The sequence below is a fragment of the Numenius arquata genome, chromosome Z (assembly GCF_964106895.1).
Source record: "Numenius arquata chromosome Z, bNumArq3.hap1.1, whole genome shotgun sequence".
NCBI lineage: Eukaryota > Metazoa > Chordata > Aves > Charadriiformes > Scolopacidae > Numenius > Numenius arquata.
In genome coordinates this window covers 79,269,331-79,285,514 of record NC_133616.1, presented here as the reverse complement: position 1 = coordinate 79,285,514, position 16,184 = coordinate 79,269,331, and the positions used below count along the sequence as shown (strand labels likewise).

Genomic DNA, 16,184 nt, shown 5'->3' with positions numbered 1-16,184 from the left:
CCATAACTGGTTGGCTGGATGAGGGGAGGGCAGCAGATGTCATCTACCTTGACTTCAGCAAGGCTTTTGACACTGTCTCCCATAACACCCTCATTGGAAAACTAAGGAAGTGTGGGCTGGATGAGGGGACAGTGAGGTGGATTGAGAACTGGCTGGGTGACAGGACCCAAAGGCTAATGATTAATGGAGCAGGTTCAAGATGGAGGCCTGTAACCAGTGGTGTCCCCCAGGGGTCAATACTTGGTCCAGTCCTGTTCAACATATTCATCAGTGACCTGGATGAGGGGACAGAGTGTTTCCTCAGTAAGTTTGCTGATGATACCGAGTTGGGTGGGGTGGCTGACACCCCGGAGGGCCGTGCTGCCATCCAGAGAGACCTGGACAGGCTGGAGAGCTGGGCAAGGAAGAACCTCATGAGGTTCAACAGGGAAAAGTGTAAGGTGCTACACCTGGGCAAGAAGAATGTCAGGCACCAATACAGGTTAGGCGTGGACCTGCTGGAGCCAAGCTCCGAAGAGAAAGATCTGGGAGTCCTGGTAGACAGCAAAATGACAATGAGCAAGCAATGTGCTCTTGTGGCCAGGAAGGCCAGCGGAATCCTGGGCTGCATAGGGAAGAGTGTGGCTAGTAGGTCAAGGGAAGTCATTCTCCCCCTCTACTCTGCACTGGTGAGGCCACAGCTGGAATACTGCATCCAGTTCTGGGCTCCCCAATTCAAGAGGGATAGGGAACTACCGGAAAGAGTCCAGCGAAGGGCAACAAAGATGATTAGGGGATTGGAGCATCTCCCTTATGAAGAAAGGCTAAGAGAGCTGGGACTCTTTAGTCTGGAGAAGAGAAGGCTGAGGGGAGACCTTATTAACGCCTATAAGTATCTCAAGGGTGGGTTGAAGGAGGAGGGAGCCAGACTCTTTTCAGTGGTTCCCAGTGACAGGACGAGGGGCAACGGGCACAAGTTGGAACATAAGAGGTTCCACTCGAATATGAGAAAGAATTTCTTCACGGTGAGGGTGACAGAGCCCTGGAACAGGCTGCCCAGGGAGGGTGTGGAGTCCCCTTCTTTGGAGATTTTCAAGACCCGCCTGGATGCAGTCCTGAGTAGCATTCTCTAAGCAATCCTGCTTCGGCAGGGGAGTTGGACTAGATGATCTATACGGTCCCTTCCAACTCTAAAAAAATTCAGTGAAATTCAGAATACAGGCAATGTGTTGCAGCCCCTTGAGAAATTCCAAATAAAGAAGTTGCTACAAACTAAGTCATGTAGCTAGCGATATCCTCACTGAAAATACACATTACCTCAGTAAAGTAGTGGTTTTGTTTTCATGGCATATATTGGTCTTATACCCTGTGATTCAGAACCCAGCTGCAGCATCTGTGCTTTCCAACCAGATGACCTTCTCTGTGCCTGACTCCATTCCACCAACAGATGAGTAATATTGTGGATTCCCTTTCAGGATCCATACCCAGCTACTGATTAGACTAGATTGGGAAGGGGATATTAACATGCGCTCAGGTCATCTATACTGAGGTGAGAGAGAGGAGGTGAATTATGTCTTGTTTGTGCCCTCATCATTTGAAGTCACTCAGATGAATATGGCCACCATTGTGCCTGTGCATGGAACTTGTGGATCTTGCAAACCAGTGGAAAGCTGGGTGTGCCTGATGAGCTACCCATGCTGCAGCTGAGGGTGGACACCAGAAAAGGGTGTGTGGCTCCAGAGGAAATCTGCCATAACATTCCCTAAAGGAATATATTTGTGGGCTCAGGAGTGCTGCGGCTTATGCTGCAGCCCCTGCACAAGGCTCTGCTGAAGGCAAAATTTACCTGTGCAGAGAACTCTTAACAGAACTGCAGTAATGACACAAAAAGGAATTTTAGGTTAAAGCATTGCTTATCAGAAAAGACTGATCTCCAGTATTGCTGTGAAGGAATTATTACCATTATCCACCAAAATAGGTCAGTATTTTCATCCATGTACAACTAACTGCATGTGAATGACATTAATCAAAAGCAATTAATTTGTATTTGGGCTGTGGATGTAGCTGGTGGAAAGTAAGTAGACACTCAGTGATTCTACTGTGTAATTTGAAAACTGAAGGCACATAACTGCAAACATGGGTTGTGATTTTAAATTGGGATGGTTATGCAGTGTGTGGTTTTCTGAGTTAGCAGGAGACCAATATGAAGCAGAAAGGCATACGAGGAGAAAAGAGACAATGATCTATCTGAGAACGGAGTAAGAGTTGGAGAATAGTGACAGGATCTGATATTCAAAAGGATTTATGGTAGGGTACATGAAATTGGAAGGGTTTGATGACAGCTGGAAAAAAATGCAGAGAGGAAAGGATATATTTCCTCTGTCCTACATCCTAAGGGAAATAAATGACTGAGGTGTAAGTCTTGTCTATTTCCCTTGGTTTCTGCTGTGGACAACTTTATGCTTTTTTGGACTATATATATTTCACATTTAGAAATTCTCTTTCATCATTTTTTAATAATATTTCATGTCCTAAGGATAACCACCCTCTGAGATTCTCTTCTGCTCTTTCCATGTCATTAATGCGACACTAGTAATTAGGACCTGACTCATACAAATATGAATAGCATAAGTTTAGGCTGTTGCCTTTTTTAGTTCCCACCGGAATGCTCAGCAAGAGGACTAACTGGGTTTTAATCTATTTGCTGTTATAATTAAGGTTCGCATAATCTTTTCAGGTTTTTTCCATTTTCCAGTTATTAGTGAAACACAGTGAAAAAAGAGTGAGAAGTCCTGGTCACTGGCAGTTTAAAGTGCAGTGAAACAATGCAAACTGACATCTTCATATATGATGACAAGAATTACAGTGATAAAAACAGCTCTGTTGCACAGAAATCCCAGCTGGTAGTGAGGTCCAGTGTTAGGTACCAAACTATGTATAGTTTCCTTATTGCTGGGTATATTTTACTGAAGCAACAGACCAATGCAGTAAATACAGAGATGGGTTTTTTTCAACTATATAGATAATGGATTTTGAGAATTTATATTAATAAAGAACCTGTAGACATTAGTGTTGTCAGAACTGCACTTTTGAACTGAATCCTTTGAACATTCAAATGTATAATAATTCTCTGAATATTTTAACATGCAAAGTTCTTCAAGTCTTTGCAGTCCTCCAGCAAAATTTTTACAAAATACGAGATTCTCTGTGTTTGCAGAGGTTTTCCTGTTTAATGTGAACCAGAATCAACTGACAAAGAGATTTGGAAAATATTTGTAATTTTTGTTGATAATTAATCTGGATTGAATGATGATACAAAGTAAATCACAAAAAATGGAGTGTAGCAACCAAGCCCCCACACTTGGGAAGGTAGGAGTGCAAGAATCACAGAATCATAGAATGATATTGGGTCGGAAGGGACCCCTGGAGATCATCTAGTCCAACCCCCCTGCCAAAGCAGGTCAGCCTAGAGCAGATTGCACAGGAACTTGTCCAGGTGGGTTTTGAACCTCTCCAGAGACGGAGACTCCACTACCTCTCTGGGCAGCCTGTTTCAGTGCTCTGCCACCCTCAAAGTGAAGTCAGTGACAGAAACAGTATAATCTAGGAAAAAACATAATGATGTTGCTGCCTGAGTGTAAAGTTAGAGGAAGAGAAGGAAAAGGCCCTGGATTTTCAGTAAACAAAGCAGGTACTCTTTGGGAAGATAAAATCGTCCTGTGAAAGGTCATGCAGAAATGCAGAATAGGTCTCACATTAATTTGCTACAGTAGGTTTATGAGATAGCTCATGGGGGAAGAATACTGTGGGCTTTATTCAGAAACACATATGTAGGTGACAAAGGGTATAAAGAGCTGAAAAACAGCATTGAAAACGGGGAAAGTTCTCAAGCTTGCAAGCTGAGGGGTATGAGAAGAAATAATGAGAGAGAACCTGGGGAAAATGTCTTGTAGTGCACTGAACAGTTTCTCCTGAACTGAGCATTTTTAGGACTCACTCTGTGTAGTATCACTACATTGTTTACTACACTGACCACACCTCAAATTTGGGTATAATCTGTCATTCTCAGTTGATGGAAGGATAAGGTGAGAAGCTTAAGGCTATCTATTGAGGAAAGTCACTGCATAGCCATCAAGTTTAAATAACATCTTGTCAGAAAATGTTTTAGGTTTTTAGTTAAAAAAGGGTTAGGAGATGGCTGGACAATCAGTTCAAATTTCTTCTCTGTAACAGAAATCCACAGAATAGAATTAGAAGTAAATGTGCAGAAATGACCTAAAGCATTTTGCACTCAAGGGGTGAACCTTAGCTTTTCCTGCATCCAGATGGAGACACCTTGATCATTATAATCAGCATGCTCCATTTGCTGCATTAAAAGCAAGATAAATATTTAATCACAGTGCAATTAAGTCTGGATCAGTGCCATTAGTTTATAATGAATATATAGTTAGATAGAATCTAATACAGTACTAATTCACTTATGAGCCAAGCTGAACAGATTTTTTTTTTAAAAAAAAGCTGATATTTTGAGAATATTAATGAGATGAAGGTGTGTGTAACTGCTAATTATTTTTACTGCTTTCATGCATTCACTGGAATAACGTATAGCAATCAGTTAATATTGTCAATATTCTACATAAACTGTGAATGATTTTCTGCAATGCCAATTCTTTTCAGGTTAAAATAACCAAAGAGCTAGAAAACTGTAGGTATAATAAATGTTTGTTGATACAAAGTTCATTTGTATCCTGACAGCAAAATAGAATAAACAGTGGCAAATGCCAAGAGGAAATCGTATGAAATATATTGATCTGTAAGACCTATTGTGGTTTGTTGTTTGTGGGATTTTTGTCTCCTTGTTTTAAAATATTCAACTATCTGGGCAAGCAAGAATTTCTTATTATATTTCAAAAGACTTGAAGAATGAGATGGTTCAAAATATATCAAGTTCCATTTCCATAGGTTTTAGTTAAACTGAGAGACTCCATTATTTGCTTTGAGCAATGTCATGATGCACCAGTATAATGGGAGTTGAGCCCTAAAACGTTTAGCTGTTTATGTAATTTTTGAACACAGAGTGACTTTTTAAGGGCAAAAAGTAATATCTATGAGTAAGAAAGAGAAAATACTGGACTTCAGTGTATTTGTTCATTACTGAAGATGCTTCATACTTAAGGCAGAATGAGCACGTTGACTAGAAGAAATCATTTCCATCACTACAGTCCCTTCTGGCAGAAGGTCAATAGCACATCTGCTAGGAATGCTGTCTTCAACTGTCCTCAAAACTGTGTAAAGCAGCAGGCAGCTGAGATGTAGATGTAGTTTCAAATGGTGAACAAACGTCCTGTTCTTTGGGCCCAGCTACCTCAAGAGTTTTCTTCTAGTGCAGGTGAGACGTATAAAATACTTGAGCAGAAGCTTAGTCTTAACCACAAAGGTGGTCCAAAGGTTCAAAGTGTGCGTACTAGTGAGACCTAACTCCCTACACTGCATTACTGGAATGGATATGTCATACCTGTGTGCTTGAACCTCTGGATAGGCTAAGACATAAGTATGTATTTTGGTATGATTTAATGATTTCCTGAACTCAGCAGATGCAAAATCTTTTCTGTCAAGTTGTTAAAATGGTCTCTGAATTACCATGGCTCCCACATAAACACGCAGCTGGGGGCACCTAGAACAAGCCTCAGTGTCAGGTAAGCCTTGCACAATTCTATTAAATTAATAGGCAAAGTAGTAAACATGAGGGAAATCAGAGACCCTCAAAAGCTTTTGTTAGATTCCTGTCCTTTTTGTACAATAGAGCAGTTTTCTGTCAGAATCTGCAGGGACATTCCTACTGGATTTTAATGTTTATTTGTGTGTCTCTGTGGAAGATGGTCTCTCTTGAATAGTATCATGTTATATTTTGGATTTTTGTCTGCCAAACTTTGAAATCTATAAAATCACATTTGAAGGGGCACATCTTTCAAAAATCTTCTTAATTACATTTTTAAAAGGATGATGAGGAAAGAAAAGGTTCAATATACTTCTGAAAAAGAAGTGATCTGTCATTTGTGCATATATAGGTGGTATAAACATATTTTTAACTGTATGGAGAAAACATACATGCTCTTTGGAAAAGAATGTCAAATATAAAGATTCAGAGCTTAAGCTCATCTCAAATATTTGTAAGGTATCTAATTCAGATTTCTAATTATTCCCACTGCAAGGCTCTTCAGTTTTCTTCTCAGGTTGCTGGAACTGATGAGTAGCAGGGAGAGGGTGTTGGCTTATCTGGACACTGAGCCTAATTCAGTGTGATAATCCCCAGCTTCTTCAGCATGGGAAGCTTGTGCCATTCTGCTAGCTCCAGCAGCAAGGAGATTAATTCTTCTCTTGCCATAAGGACGAAAGAAGTCATATGTGCCACTGGCTTCTTTTCACATACTAGTTTCAAAATATAAGAGCTCTTGCTAAGTGAGCTCTGTCACAGCTTACTTTGAAGACTTTGCTTTGGCAGAGGAAGCACCTAAAGTATTATGTATTATCAGAACTACTACTCCTACTACTGCTTCAAACTACTGATGTTAAAAATATGTGAGAAATCTCTGATGAAGATTTCAACTTACCAGAGGGGAAAAAAAAGCCCTGTTTGTCTGACATTCATGTAGAGCCAAGAGGGATGTAAGAGAAGCTATGAATATGAAGGCAAGCAGCTAGAGAGTATTTTTCTTTTACAATGGAATGTAAAATCATTTGATACCTTTTATTAGTTTGATGATAATTCCAATATTTGTTTTGATGGGGTTTGGAGCTTACTATATTATCAGAGCAACATTATCTATTAGTCTTACTTCAGTAATATTCCACAAAATACTTGAAGCAATTAACTTTCTAGCTAACAGTATCTTCATCTTGATGTATATCAAGGTCAATATCTGGTCTAGTATTTTTCATTGAAGTTGCATTATTTCTACATGAAGAGAAGATGGATAGATAGATACTATCAAAAGTATTAACATTTGTATTGCACTGCCTTTAATTTTACTTTTTTTAAATGTGATTATTTGGAGTGTGTCACTCCAATATATTGGAGTATTTATAATTTTATTTCTCTTTACATTTTTCATATTCATATTCATAATCTTAGTAAGAAATGATGGGTTTCATTTTTTGCTCATCTTTCTATTCTAGCCCAGCAGCAAGCACACTTTTGAGTATGAGGAATCAGACTTTGAGGAAGATGTGACTGATGTAGAGCTCTTGCTTAACTACATCACCTGTAACCACATGGTATTTTTTAATGTCTCTCCCACCAAAACAGCAGCAGATTTTATATTTGGCAAAAAATGCTTATGCTGTTTGTTGGAAGCATAAAAAATGGCTTATGCCATGATAACTGTCACTGAATTAAGGAGCAGTAGTGGAAAGGGTTTTTCTTCCTGTTAAGGATGCTATTTCAACTACTTTCTGATTTCTTAGATTCTGCTAAGCTAACGCTACACAACTCCATTGTTGGCCATTGTACTTCAAATATGGCCTTTGTCATGTTTTGAAGTCCTAGGTAAAGATTCATCAGAAAAATACCTGGCAAAGCATCTGTAGACTTCTTGAGTGCATTGTACAAAATCTTGCATGTGTTCATTATGTCACTGACCATGTGCACAGCCTGCCCTTTCAGACATTGTCTCTCCCTGATGAAGTTTGCGCTCCAGACAAGTTCGTGTATGGCTCTTTCTGTCCTCAGTTGGGTGAGGAGTGGGAAGGCTGAATCCTTCATCAGCAACACATTGGAAACATTTTTTTTTTTTTTCCTTAAATTCTAATGCATCCTGGACACTTAGAGGAGACAGTAATTAGTGTCATACCTCACATGTACAGATACAAGCCTTAGCAGATGAAAAGACTTGACAAAGACTAGAGTTAGCCCAGAGTAACTCTACCACCCACTTCTCAGGAAGGACACTGTATGGGCATCAGGTCCTCAGCATCAGCCCTCTTGCTCTTCAGATTCCTTCCCAATTACTTCTTGCTCATGTAGATACAGTCTGCAGTGAAAATAAATAATTGAAATGAGAGCAGTTTAGGTAATGATATTCACATACGTATATTTTAATGTGCTTTATAATTGTCAATGTTTCTAGGATCTCTTTGTTTATTTCTTTTTTTGTGTTTTTTTTTGTTTCATTTTGTTTTTCTCAAAAATTGAAGACAATGCAAATAAAAGAAGCTTGATATAAGACTAGATATTTTAAAAAATACATTTACTCTAAATTGTCAGGGGAAAAATGTTGAAAGGTATTTGGACACTTCTTTCTGTTACTTAAAAAGAGTTTGAATATCCTACAAGGCAAAAATAAGTAAGAGTTTTCCTAAATAGGTTAATTCATTTTTTGTATACATTATCACTGTCAAAAATCACAGTCTTATTGGTGAAATGATGCTTTCTTTTCTTTCCTGACTTTTCTTGCTATAGACAAACTAATGCTTTCTCTCAAATGTGTAATTACTGCTTCAATATTGCATTATACATGATTTTATTTTTATGAAGTTTTAGTTGACTGTACTTGTCAAAGAAGAAAACAGTTAACATGGTTCTGCCTTGAGCTCCTTTGCAACTCTACTGAGGATGCATTTGTTTGATTTGTCCATCTATAAAATCTCAGATTTCAGTAAGAGCATCTAAAAAATGTAAAACCTGCTATGCTTTCGGTTAACTTGCAATATTTTTTCAAAAACAGCACGGGATTTCAATTGAATAACAGAATGATGTATTTTGAACTATACTTATTATGTTGGTTAATACCCCTGGAACTGTGCAAAGAAGGACTCAAAAGAGCAGCAAAGTGAATAGATCTATTACTTTTAGTGCACAATTAATCTTGTTGACATTATTTTATATGAACATGGATAAAAATGCCCGGAAAGCATACCATTGAATTCCACTGCTCATTAATATTGATCAAATGTTGTTGTTCTCTTTGTGTTGGAAGCCACTTAAAGATTACCTGCAAAAGTATTACAGTGCTATTGATCTAAAAAAACCAAATCCCTGAAGTCCACTGTTTTTTGAAAATCAGTTGACAAGTTTGAGGTTTTATTTTTTTGGTGAAGAAGAATGTTTTTGAATGTGCTGCTATAGATCTGAGTAACCAAGAATATTAATCAGATTGTCAGGGAATTAATTATCCAGCATTCAATACAATGTTATTTAAAAGCCTATAAGTACCTATGGAAGTTAGTTGGGACCTTTTCATCATAGAATCATAGAATGGTTTCAGTTAGAAATGACCTTAAAGATCACCTAGTTCCAACCCCCTGCCATGGGCAGGGACACCTCCCACTAGACCAGGTTGCTCAAAGCCCCATCCAGCCTTGTCTTGAACACCTTGCTCGACCTGCTGACCACACTGCTTTTGATGCAGCCCAGGGTGTGGTTGGCTTTCTGGGCTGCCAGCACACACTGCCAGCTCATGTTGAGCTTCTCATCAACTAACATCCCCAAATCCTTCTTTTCAGGGCTGCTCTCAATCTGTTCTCTGCCCAGCCTGTATTTGTGCCTGAGATTGCTGTGACCCAGGTGCAGGACTATGGACTTGGTCTGGTTGAACTTCAGGCCCACCTCTCAAGCCTGTCCAGGTCCCTCTGGATGGCATCTCTTACCTCCAGTATGTTGACTGTGCCACACAGCTTGGTGTCATCGGCAAACTTGCTGAGGCTGCACTCAATCCCACTGTCCATGTCACCAACAAAGATGTTAAACAACACCGGTCCCAGTACTGACCCCTAAGGAGCACTACTGTTCACTGGTTGCCACTTCTATATGGAGCCATTGACTGCAACCCTTTCAGTGCAGCCATCCAGCCAGTTCCTGATCCACTGAGTGGCCCATCCATCAAATCAATGTCTTTTCAATTTAGAGACCAGGATGTCATGCAGGACGGTGTCAAATGTTTTGCACAAGTCCAGGTAGAATCTTCATCTGGCAGAAGTGCCTAAATCTTACATACCATTTTTGATGCTTAAATGGAATGATAGCAGAGTTAAGGCCCAGAATCTTCAAGACAGTTAAACCTGCATAATTTGCATAAGGGATCCTGTAAAGTCAGTAAAAAAAAATCATATGCTTGAAGGTTCATACAGTTTAAATATCCTGAAGGTATATGAACTCAGAGTATAGTCCTCTGGAGAATTAGGAGAAACAAGGTATGATGATATAGGCTTTTAAAGTCTCCATCATTCATTCTTTTAGAATGCAGATGAGTCTAACCCATGTCCTTTTTAGGAAATGAATGCTAACTAGTGAAAATTGGATGATTGTTGTTTACTAGTTTCAGTGCATTTAATTAGGATGTTTCATTGCTCTCAAAATCATTTTTGAACAACCAATTTCTATTAACAAAAAAACCCAAAGCAAAATTACTCAACATTTAGATTGAGAATACTGCTATTATATGTCTATGACCAAATAACTACTATAATCAGGCAAAAAAAAAGTGTACATATTGATTGTGTGGGGTTTTTTTCAGTAGGAAGGCATCGTAGAAGACTAAGATTAGTTAGAAATACTAGCATGCACAGTATATTTATTTCTGTGCACCTCAAATGACCTTTTAAGCCTTTGTACTGATCTGAAAAAATGCAAAATCTAAAGAAAATCAATGAAAGTATGCTGAACATGTGCTTAACAAGCCATATGGAGAAAGCAGCAAGCAAAATAAGAAAGTAATTATTAAAAGATTTATTGTTCTTGGAAGATTAGAATTCCGCTTACATAGAGATAATTAACATATGAGGCTACTTGCAGGTACACCCCAAATTGCAGAACTATGATAGAGACCTAAAAAAAAATACATAGCTCATATTCTTTGGGAGACCAAAAGTGCAAATTATTAAGCAGCTTTCTTCCCAAAATATTACAGAGGAGAAATAACATGAACAGAAGCTGTGATACTTGAAAGCCATGAGTCTTTCTTGACCTGGTAAAGGAGTGATATATGTTGCCTGGAATTAAGAATGTAGTGTACCATTACATTTAAAGTGCAATGCAGAATGTGGATGGGGAAAAGCCAAAAAGGCAATAGTCAGTCACTTCCTCTTCATCTTCATGATTTTTGCCTTTTTTTTTTTTTACTACTAATTTAGAATAAGCTACTATATATTCATGTCTTTATTGAGTTCAGTGAGATATATCCCATGCTTAATGATGCACACAAGCGTAACTTCTGCAGGATTGTGTCCTGGAATAGGCTGATGATGTAAGTTGTAATAGAAATACGTACATGGATAGTTTCTCAAATTGCTGTAACCACCCAGGCAGTTATAACTGGGGAATGAGTTCTGACATCTTGTCGTTCCTTTAATTTTTATCTTTTGCAAATTAATATTTTCTTAGAGTGCAGTTTTCACTAATGTGACATTGTGAATGAATGCAGTTGCTGTAAACATCTGTCAAACCTTGGGTTTGTAGTTGAAAACATAAACTTATAGGCAGACCCTCAGAAACATTAAACTTGTAGCTCTTTTAAGTTTAAATCATTCAATTCCCAGTGCTGATTATCAGTAAATTATGCTGTGGAAAGAAGTTCTCTTCTGGTTTTGGTGGGGTTTTGGGGGGGGGTGGGGGGGTGGATTTTTTTTGTTTGTTTCAAATGCAATTTTGTGTGGGTGAATAATTATGACATTGCATTCCAATAAGGGAAGATTAACACCTCTCTGCATACATGGCAAAGATTGCAAATAATATACTTTATATTAAATTCACTAACCCTTTCACAGACAAACTTGCAGATGAGGCTTTCCAATCAATGATTACCAGTTCTTTAAAGTAAAATTGGCAAAAAAAATCATCAAACTGCTGAAGTGTTTTCTTCTGGTAGGAGGTATGTTACAGGTAATATTAGTAAGATAATAAGATGAAAAAGGCTTTTAACACATGCTGTTAAATGAATAAACTTTAGATCTCTGTACAAAAGATGCTGCTATTTAAAGGTATGTATAGTCATTGGAAACTAACAAATTAGGTCTCTCTGCTGAAATTTTAGGTATCCTAGTATGTGGGGGGAAAAAAAGAGATAATTTAGTCAGAAGACCTTTTTGAAATCAGCTTGAAGTGGATATGCTGAAAAGCCACTCAGTGAAAAAGGAATAGTTGGTTTAGTAGCTGCTAACTGCCAGCCCAGATAGGCACATATTCAGAAAGTCACCCAAAGCCACAGCAAAGATCTCCTCAAACTACTAACTTGGCATGTAGTGATTATTCAGGGATATTGTACATGTCACTCTGTACATGATAGGCACTTTTGATTAATACATATTTCCTCAGTGGTATAAAAGTTAGAATGCCTGTTATCTTTAATAGGAGAACAAGATTTAGCTTCTCTGTCTCCTGTCTTCTCTTACATTAAAAAATAATGTTGTGATTAATGAGTAGTGACATGCTTCACATTTTTTCTTGTTCATAAAAATCTGTGCTGGCAACTTAGCTGAACTAAGTGAAGGGTATATTTTAGTGGGTTAGTAGAATATGAAGGTCTATATAAGAGATTTTATTTCTTTAATGAATACATATAAATGACTGAAATTATTATGGTTGTTATTATGTATGTTTATATATTTTTCCTTTTTTCCCCTCTCTCAGGACCCTGCCTTCCTAACCCATGTCATAATGGTGGGATATGTGAAATCAGTGAAGCGTACCGAGGAGACACATTCATAGGATATGTTTGCAAATGTCCAGAGGGATTTAATGGGATTCACTGCCAGCACAGTAAGTTCCACACTTTTATTGTGTTTATAGATAGGAGCCGTTTTATTGCTTGTAATGTTGAGGATTAATATTAGATTTGCTTTTCTGAAGTATATCAGTCTTTGGCCTTTATATTATGAGCAAGCTAATATTAGTGAATACTACAACTACCTTCAGAAAATGACCTTACTTCCAACTTAGTGGACACAACAGTGCATAATTTGCTACGCATACTCTAGAACATGGTAAGGAAAGGTAACCACATTTAGCATGGATTTAATGGAAATTGTTGGAAGCTTGTAATTGTTTGTGGGTTTGTTTTGATTAAAGCTAGACAAAAGTGGAAAGAATAACTGAAAAGAAATTTGTGTATAAATACGTCTTCTAGATCTTTCTTTACCTATGCCTTTATAAATTACAAATAAATGTTTTGAATCACAATACTTAAAATCAAGGGTAGAAGGTCCAGACTTAAATCAGATGGACAACTAATCCTGCTTAAAATATAGGATCTCTTGATAATCATTATCATTTATCTGAAGACTTTTTCCTGGTTTCAGGTCAGACTGGGAACAGCGGGTCAGTATCCTAGTCTTTGAGTGTGTAGTTGCAGAACTGACAAGTAGTCATGTAGGAAAAAAAATCTTGAGATTTCAATAATATCTCATGGGGTGGATTAATAGTAAGATCCACACTTCACCAACCAAAAATTTTAATCAGTAAATAGATATTGCATTTTTTGTGCTTATACTTAAAATTACAGGTCCATGTTTCTCCAATTAATGTTGTCAGAAGTCCTGTGTGATCAAAACGAAATAGTAAGAACTATGCACATTCATCTGCAGGTGACTGATCAGATCATGTTCTAACCTATCAACATAATCTGCATTATCTGTTTGTCACTTAAATAGAAGCTGAGATTTTGTCATATGTAAAAGTCATTTAGAACAAGTGCTTGCCTAAGGAGAAACTTGTGTGCCAAATTCGTGTTTTATTTTGTGCAATAAGGCACAGCATGGTTCTTAAAATCTCATGTTAGTGATGCATTTGGAAACCAACTGTTACTCAGTTAGAAGGTTAAAAACTCAAACAAACAGTCAAGAATCCACTTCCATTTGTACATAAAAGATAAATCCACTCATTCAAATCAGAGTGAATAAGCACTGAATCCAGTCTACCTTATTTAAGTGCTCCATTTAGGTACTTATCTATAATTTGAAGTGTCAGAAACCAATACAGTACAGCTCAAATAACTACTTATGTTCATTATGTACCTTATATACTCAATGGAAAGTGCCTCCAAAGACCTGTATATGGATATTCAATTTCATTAACTTTGGCCCCACTCTCTCTGTCAGTTAATTACATAGGTAACATAGGGGGTCCCACTAACTTAATCTAGTTAAAATATGTGTCCACCTCTTCCACTAGGAACACAGAAATGCTGGATATTATCCACTCCCTTGGGATCTGCTCTGTCTAGCCCTGATTCTGGGGATGGCCATCTAGTGGAGCCAACTGCCAGCAACAGTCATACTGACTTTCTTTTCTTTTAATGGTCACACCATTAGAGCACTCAGTCAAGAATTCATAGTGTAATCATGATGGCAAGGGATAATTGTTGCCAGCCTTTAAACCATGTAGCCAAGAGTTCAAAAGTCTTGAGACTGGGAGAGAAGGCAAGATTATGTCTAGCTATAACTCAAAATTAACTGTAGCTTAAAAAATGTACCTGAGATAAATTGTGACTGCAGTACTTTGTGGTTCCCAACCCCCTTCCTTGTACTTGCATGCATTTTACATGAGTCTGCCAGCCAATAAGTGAAGCAAAAGTCATTGAGAGTGGAAAGACAGGAAGCTGTACCTTTATCCCTGTGACTGCTGTGGGTAAGGGTACAGGCAGACCACTTTTGTGTGCCATTGGTGCCCAGTTATACAGAGAAGCTCTTACGAAAACATCCTCATGTGGCCTAATGTTCTTAGGCACGCTCCATCATGGGACCAGTCATGTAGTCAATATGTGACATGCAACACTTCTCCTTCCATTATCTGTCAGAGACGTGACCTTTGTTAAGGATTCAGTGAAGTGAGTAAAACCACAAATTTTCATCAAGCAAAATGCATGCTTAACAATGCTGTCTGGAAAATTGCATCTCTTATTACCTAATTAATGGAAAAAAACCATGCAGTAGTGCAGTATGGAGTGATAGTGTCTCCCCAGTATCATTTTAAAAATGTTCAGGTATGTAACATTTAGCTAATGATCATGATAATCAGCAAAGTGTATTTGTACAAACTTCAGAATAAAATAGACCTCTCACATAGGTGATTCAGATTCTCTGTGGGGAGACTAGAACCCAGGAAGGCAGCTAAAGTGATTTGAGATGAGACAAGTTTATGTGAACAGCTACTCTTTGCGGAACAATGAAATTCAGTCATCAGATAATCTGATTTAAGGTGTGATAATAAATCCTATACAATACATAGGTGTTCAGAGAGTCTCTAAGGATGTCAGCTATGAGAAGCAGCAGAGGAGGTCTCTGCAAGGAAGAAGTATGGGACTTCCAGTGGTGGACTTAATATAACTCTTTTATATCATATCCCTTTAGCTCATTTCACAAAGTTCCTTTGATACAAATTCCTCTGCTTCATAAAGTTTAGCAATTCAATTCTGAACTCACTGTAAATCAAGCAAGGTCTGTCAAACTAGTTCCATCGTAAAAAATCATAAATTAAAATGACCCCATTGCAAGACATGTATCTTCATCTAAACTGTTAAGATTTCAAAAAGTCACATTATATTTCTCTTGTACAGGGTTTTTTATCTTGGATTTCTTTCATGTCTAATATTCTGTTGCTAAATCAATTAAACTAGGTGATTGATTTTGCAGTCGAAATACATTCCCAAAGCTGGTATTCTGTCATTCACATTAACAAATATCCTGTCAATATTTCTGAGATTCCTTGACCTTTTACCCATGTAAATCATTGATATGTAAATTATAAAAGAGATCATTAACAATTGCTCTGATTGTATATTCTAGATTTATTGCAAAACTGATACTAATTGGCAATGGTTGTGTGAAAAGATTCTGATTCCCCAGTGACAAAAAAGGAAGGAAAGTTTCCCATTTCAGCTCTCATAAACAAACCAATGTTTGGCTAGGAAAGTCTACCTTGGAGAGAAAACCTGGGTAGATTTTTGTGGTGACACCCAGCAACAACATGTTCTTTAAATATCCCTCCCTTATATAAAAAGTATTTACTTATCTGTAGATTTTCCCCAAACGCTGCCCAGGTTACAGTTAGTCATGCTGTTAACGTGTGGCAACCTGGTTTTCAGATGTGCTATTGACAGCATCTAGCAACAAGGAGAGAGAAAGTGTTTGCAAGGACTACCTTGAGGCAAGGCAAGTCTCCCGACGGTCTCACTACACTGAGCAAGCAGTGTAACTTAGAGCACTTAAATTCCTGA

General features: G+C 37.9%; 1 protein-coding gene across 1 annotated transcript in view; it reads left to right on the top strand.

Moving 5' to 3' along the window:
* The window catches only part of EDIL3 (EGF like repeats and discoidin domains 3), a 192,183-nt gene that overhangs the window by 52,595 nt on the left and 123,404 nt on the right, over positions 1-16,184 (top strand). The window contains exon 4 of the mRNA XM_074166891.1: positions 12,602-12,730. Coding sequence (XP_074022992.1) covers positions 12,602-12,730 — 129 coding nt within the window. The remainder of the gene's footprint in view (positions 1-12,601; positions 12,731-16,184) is intronic.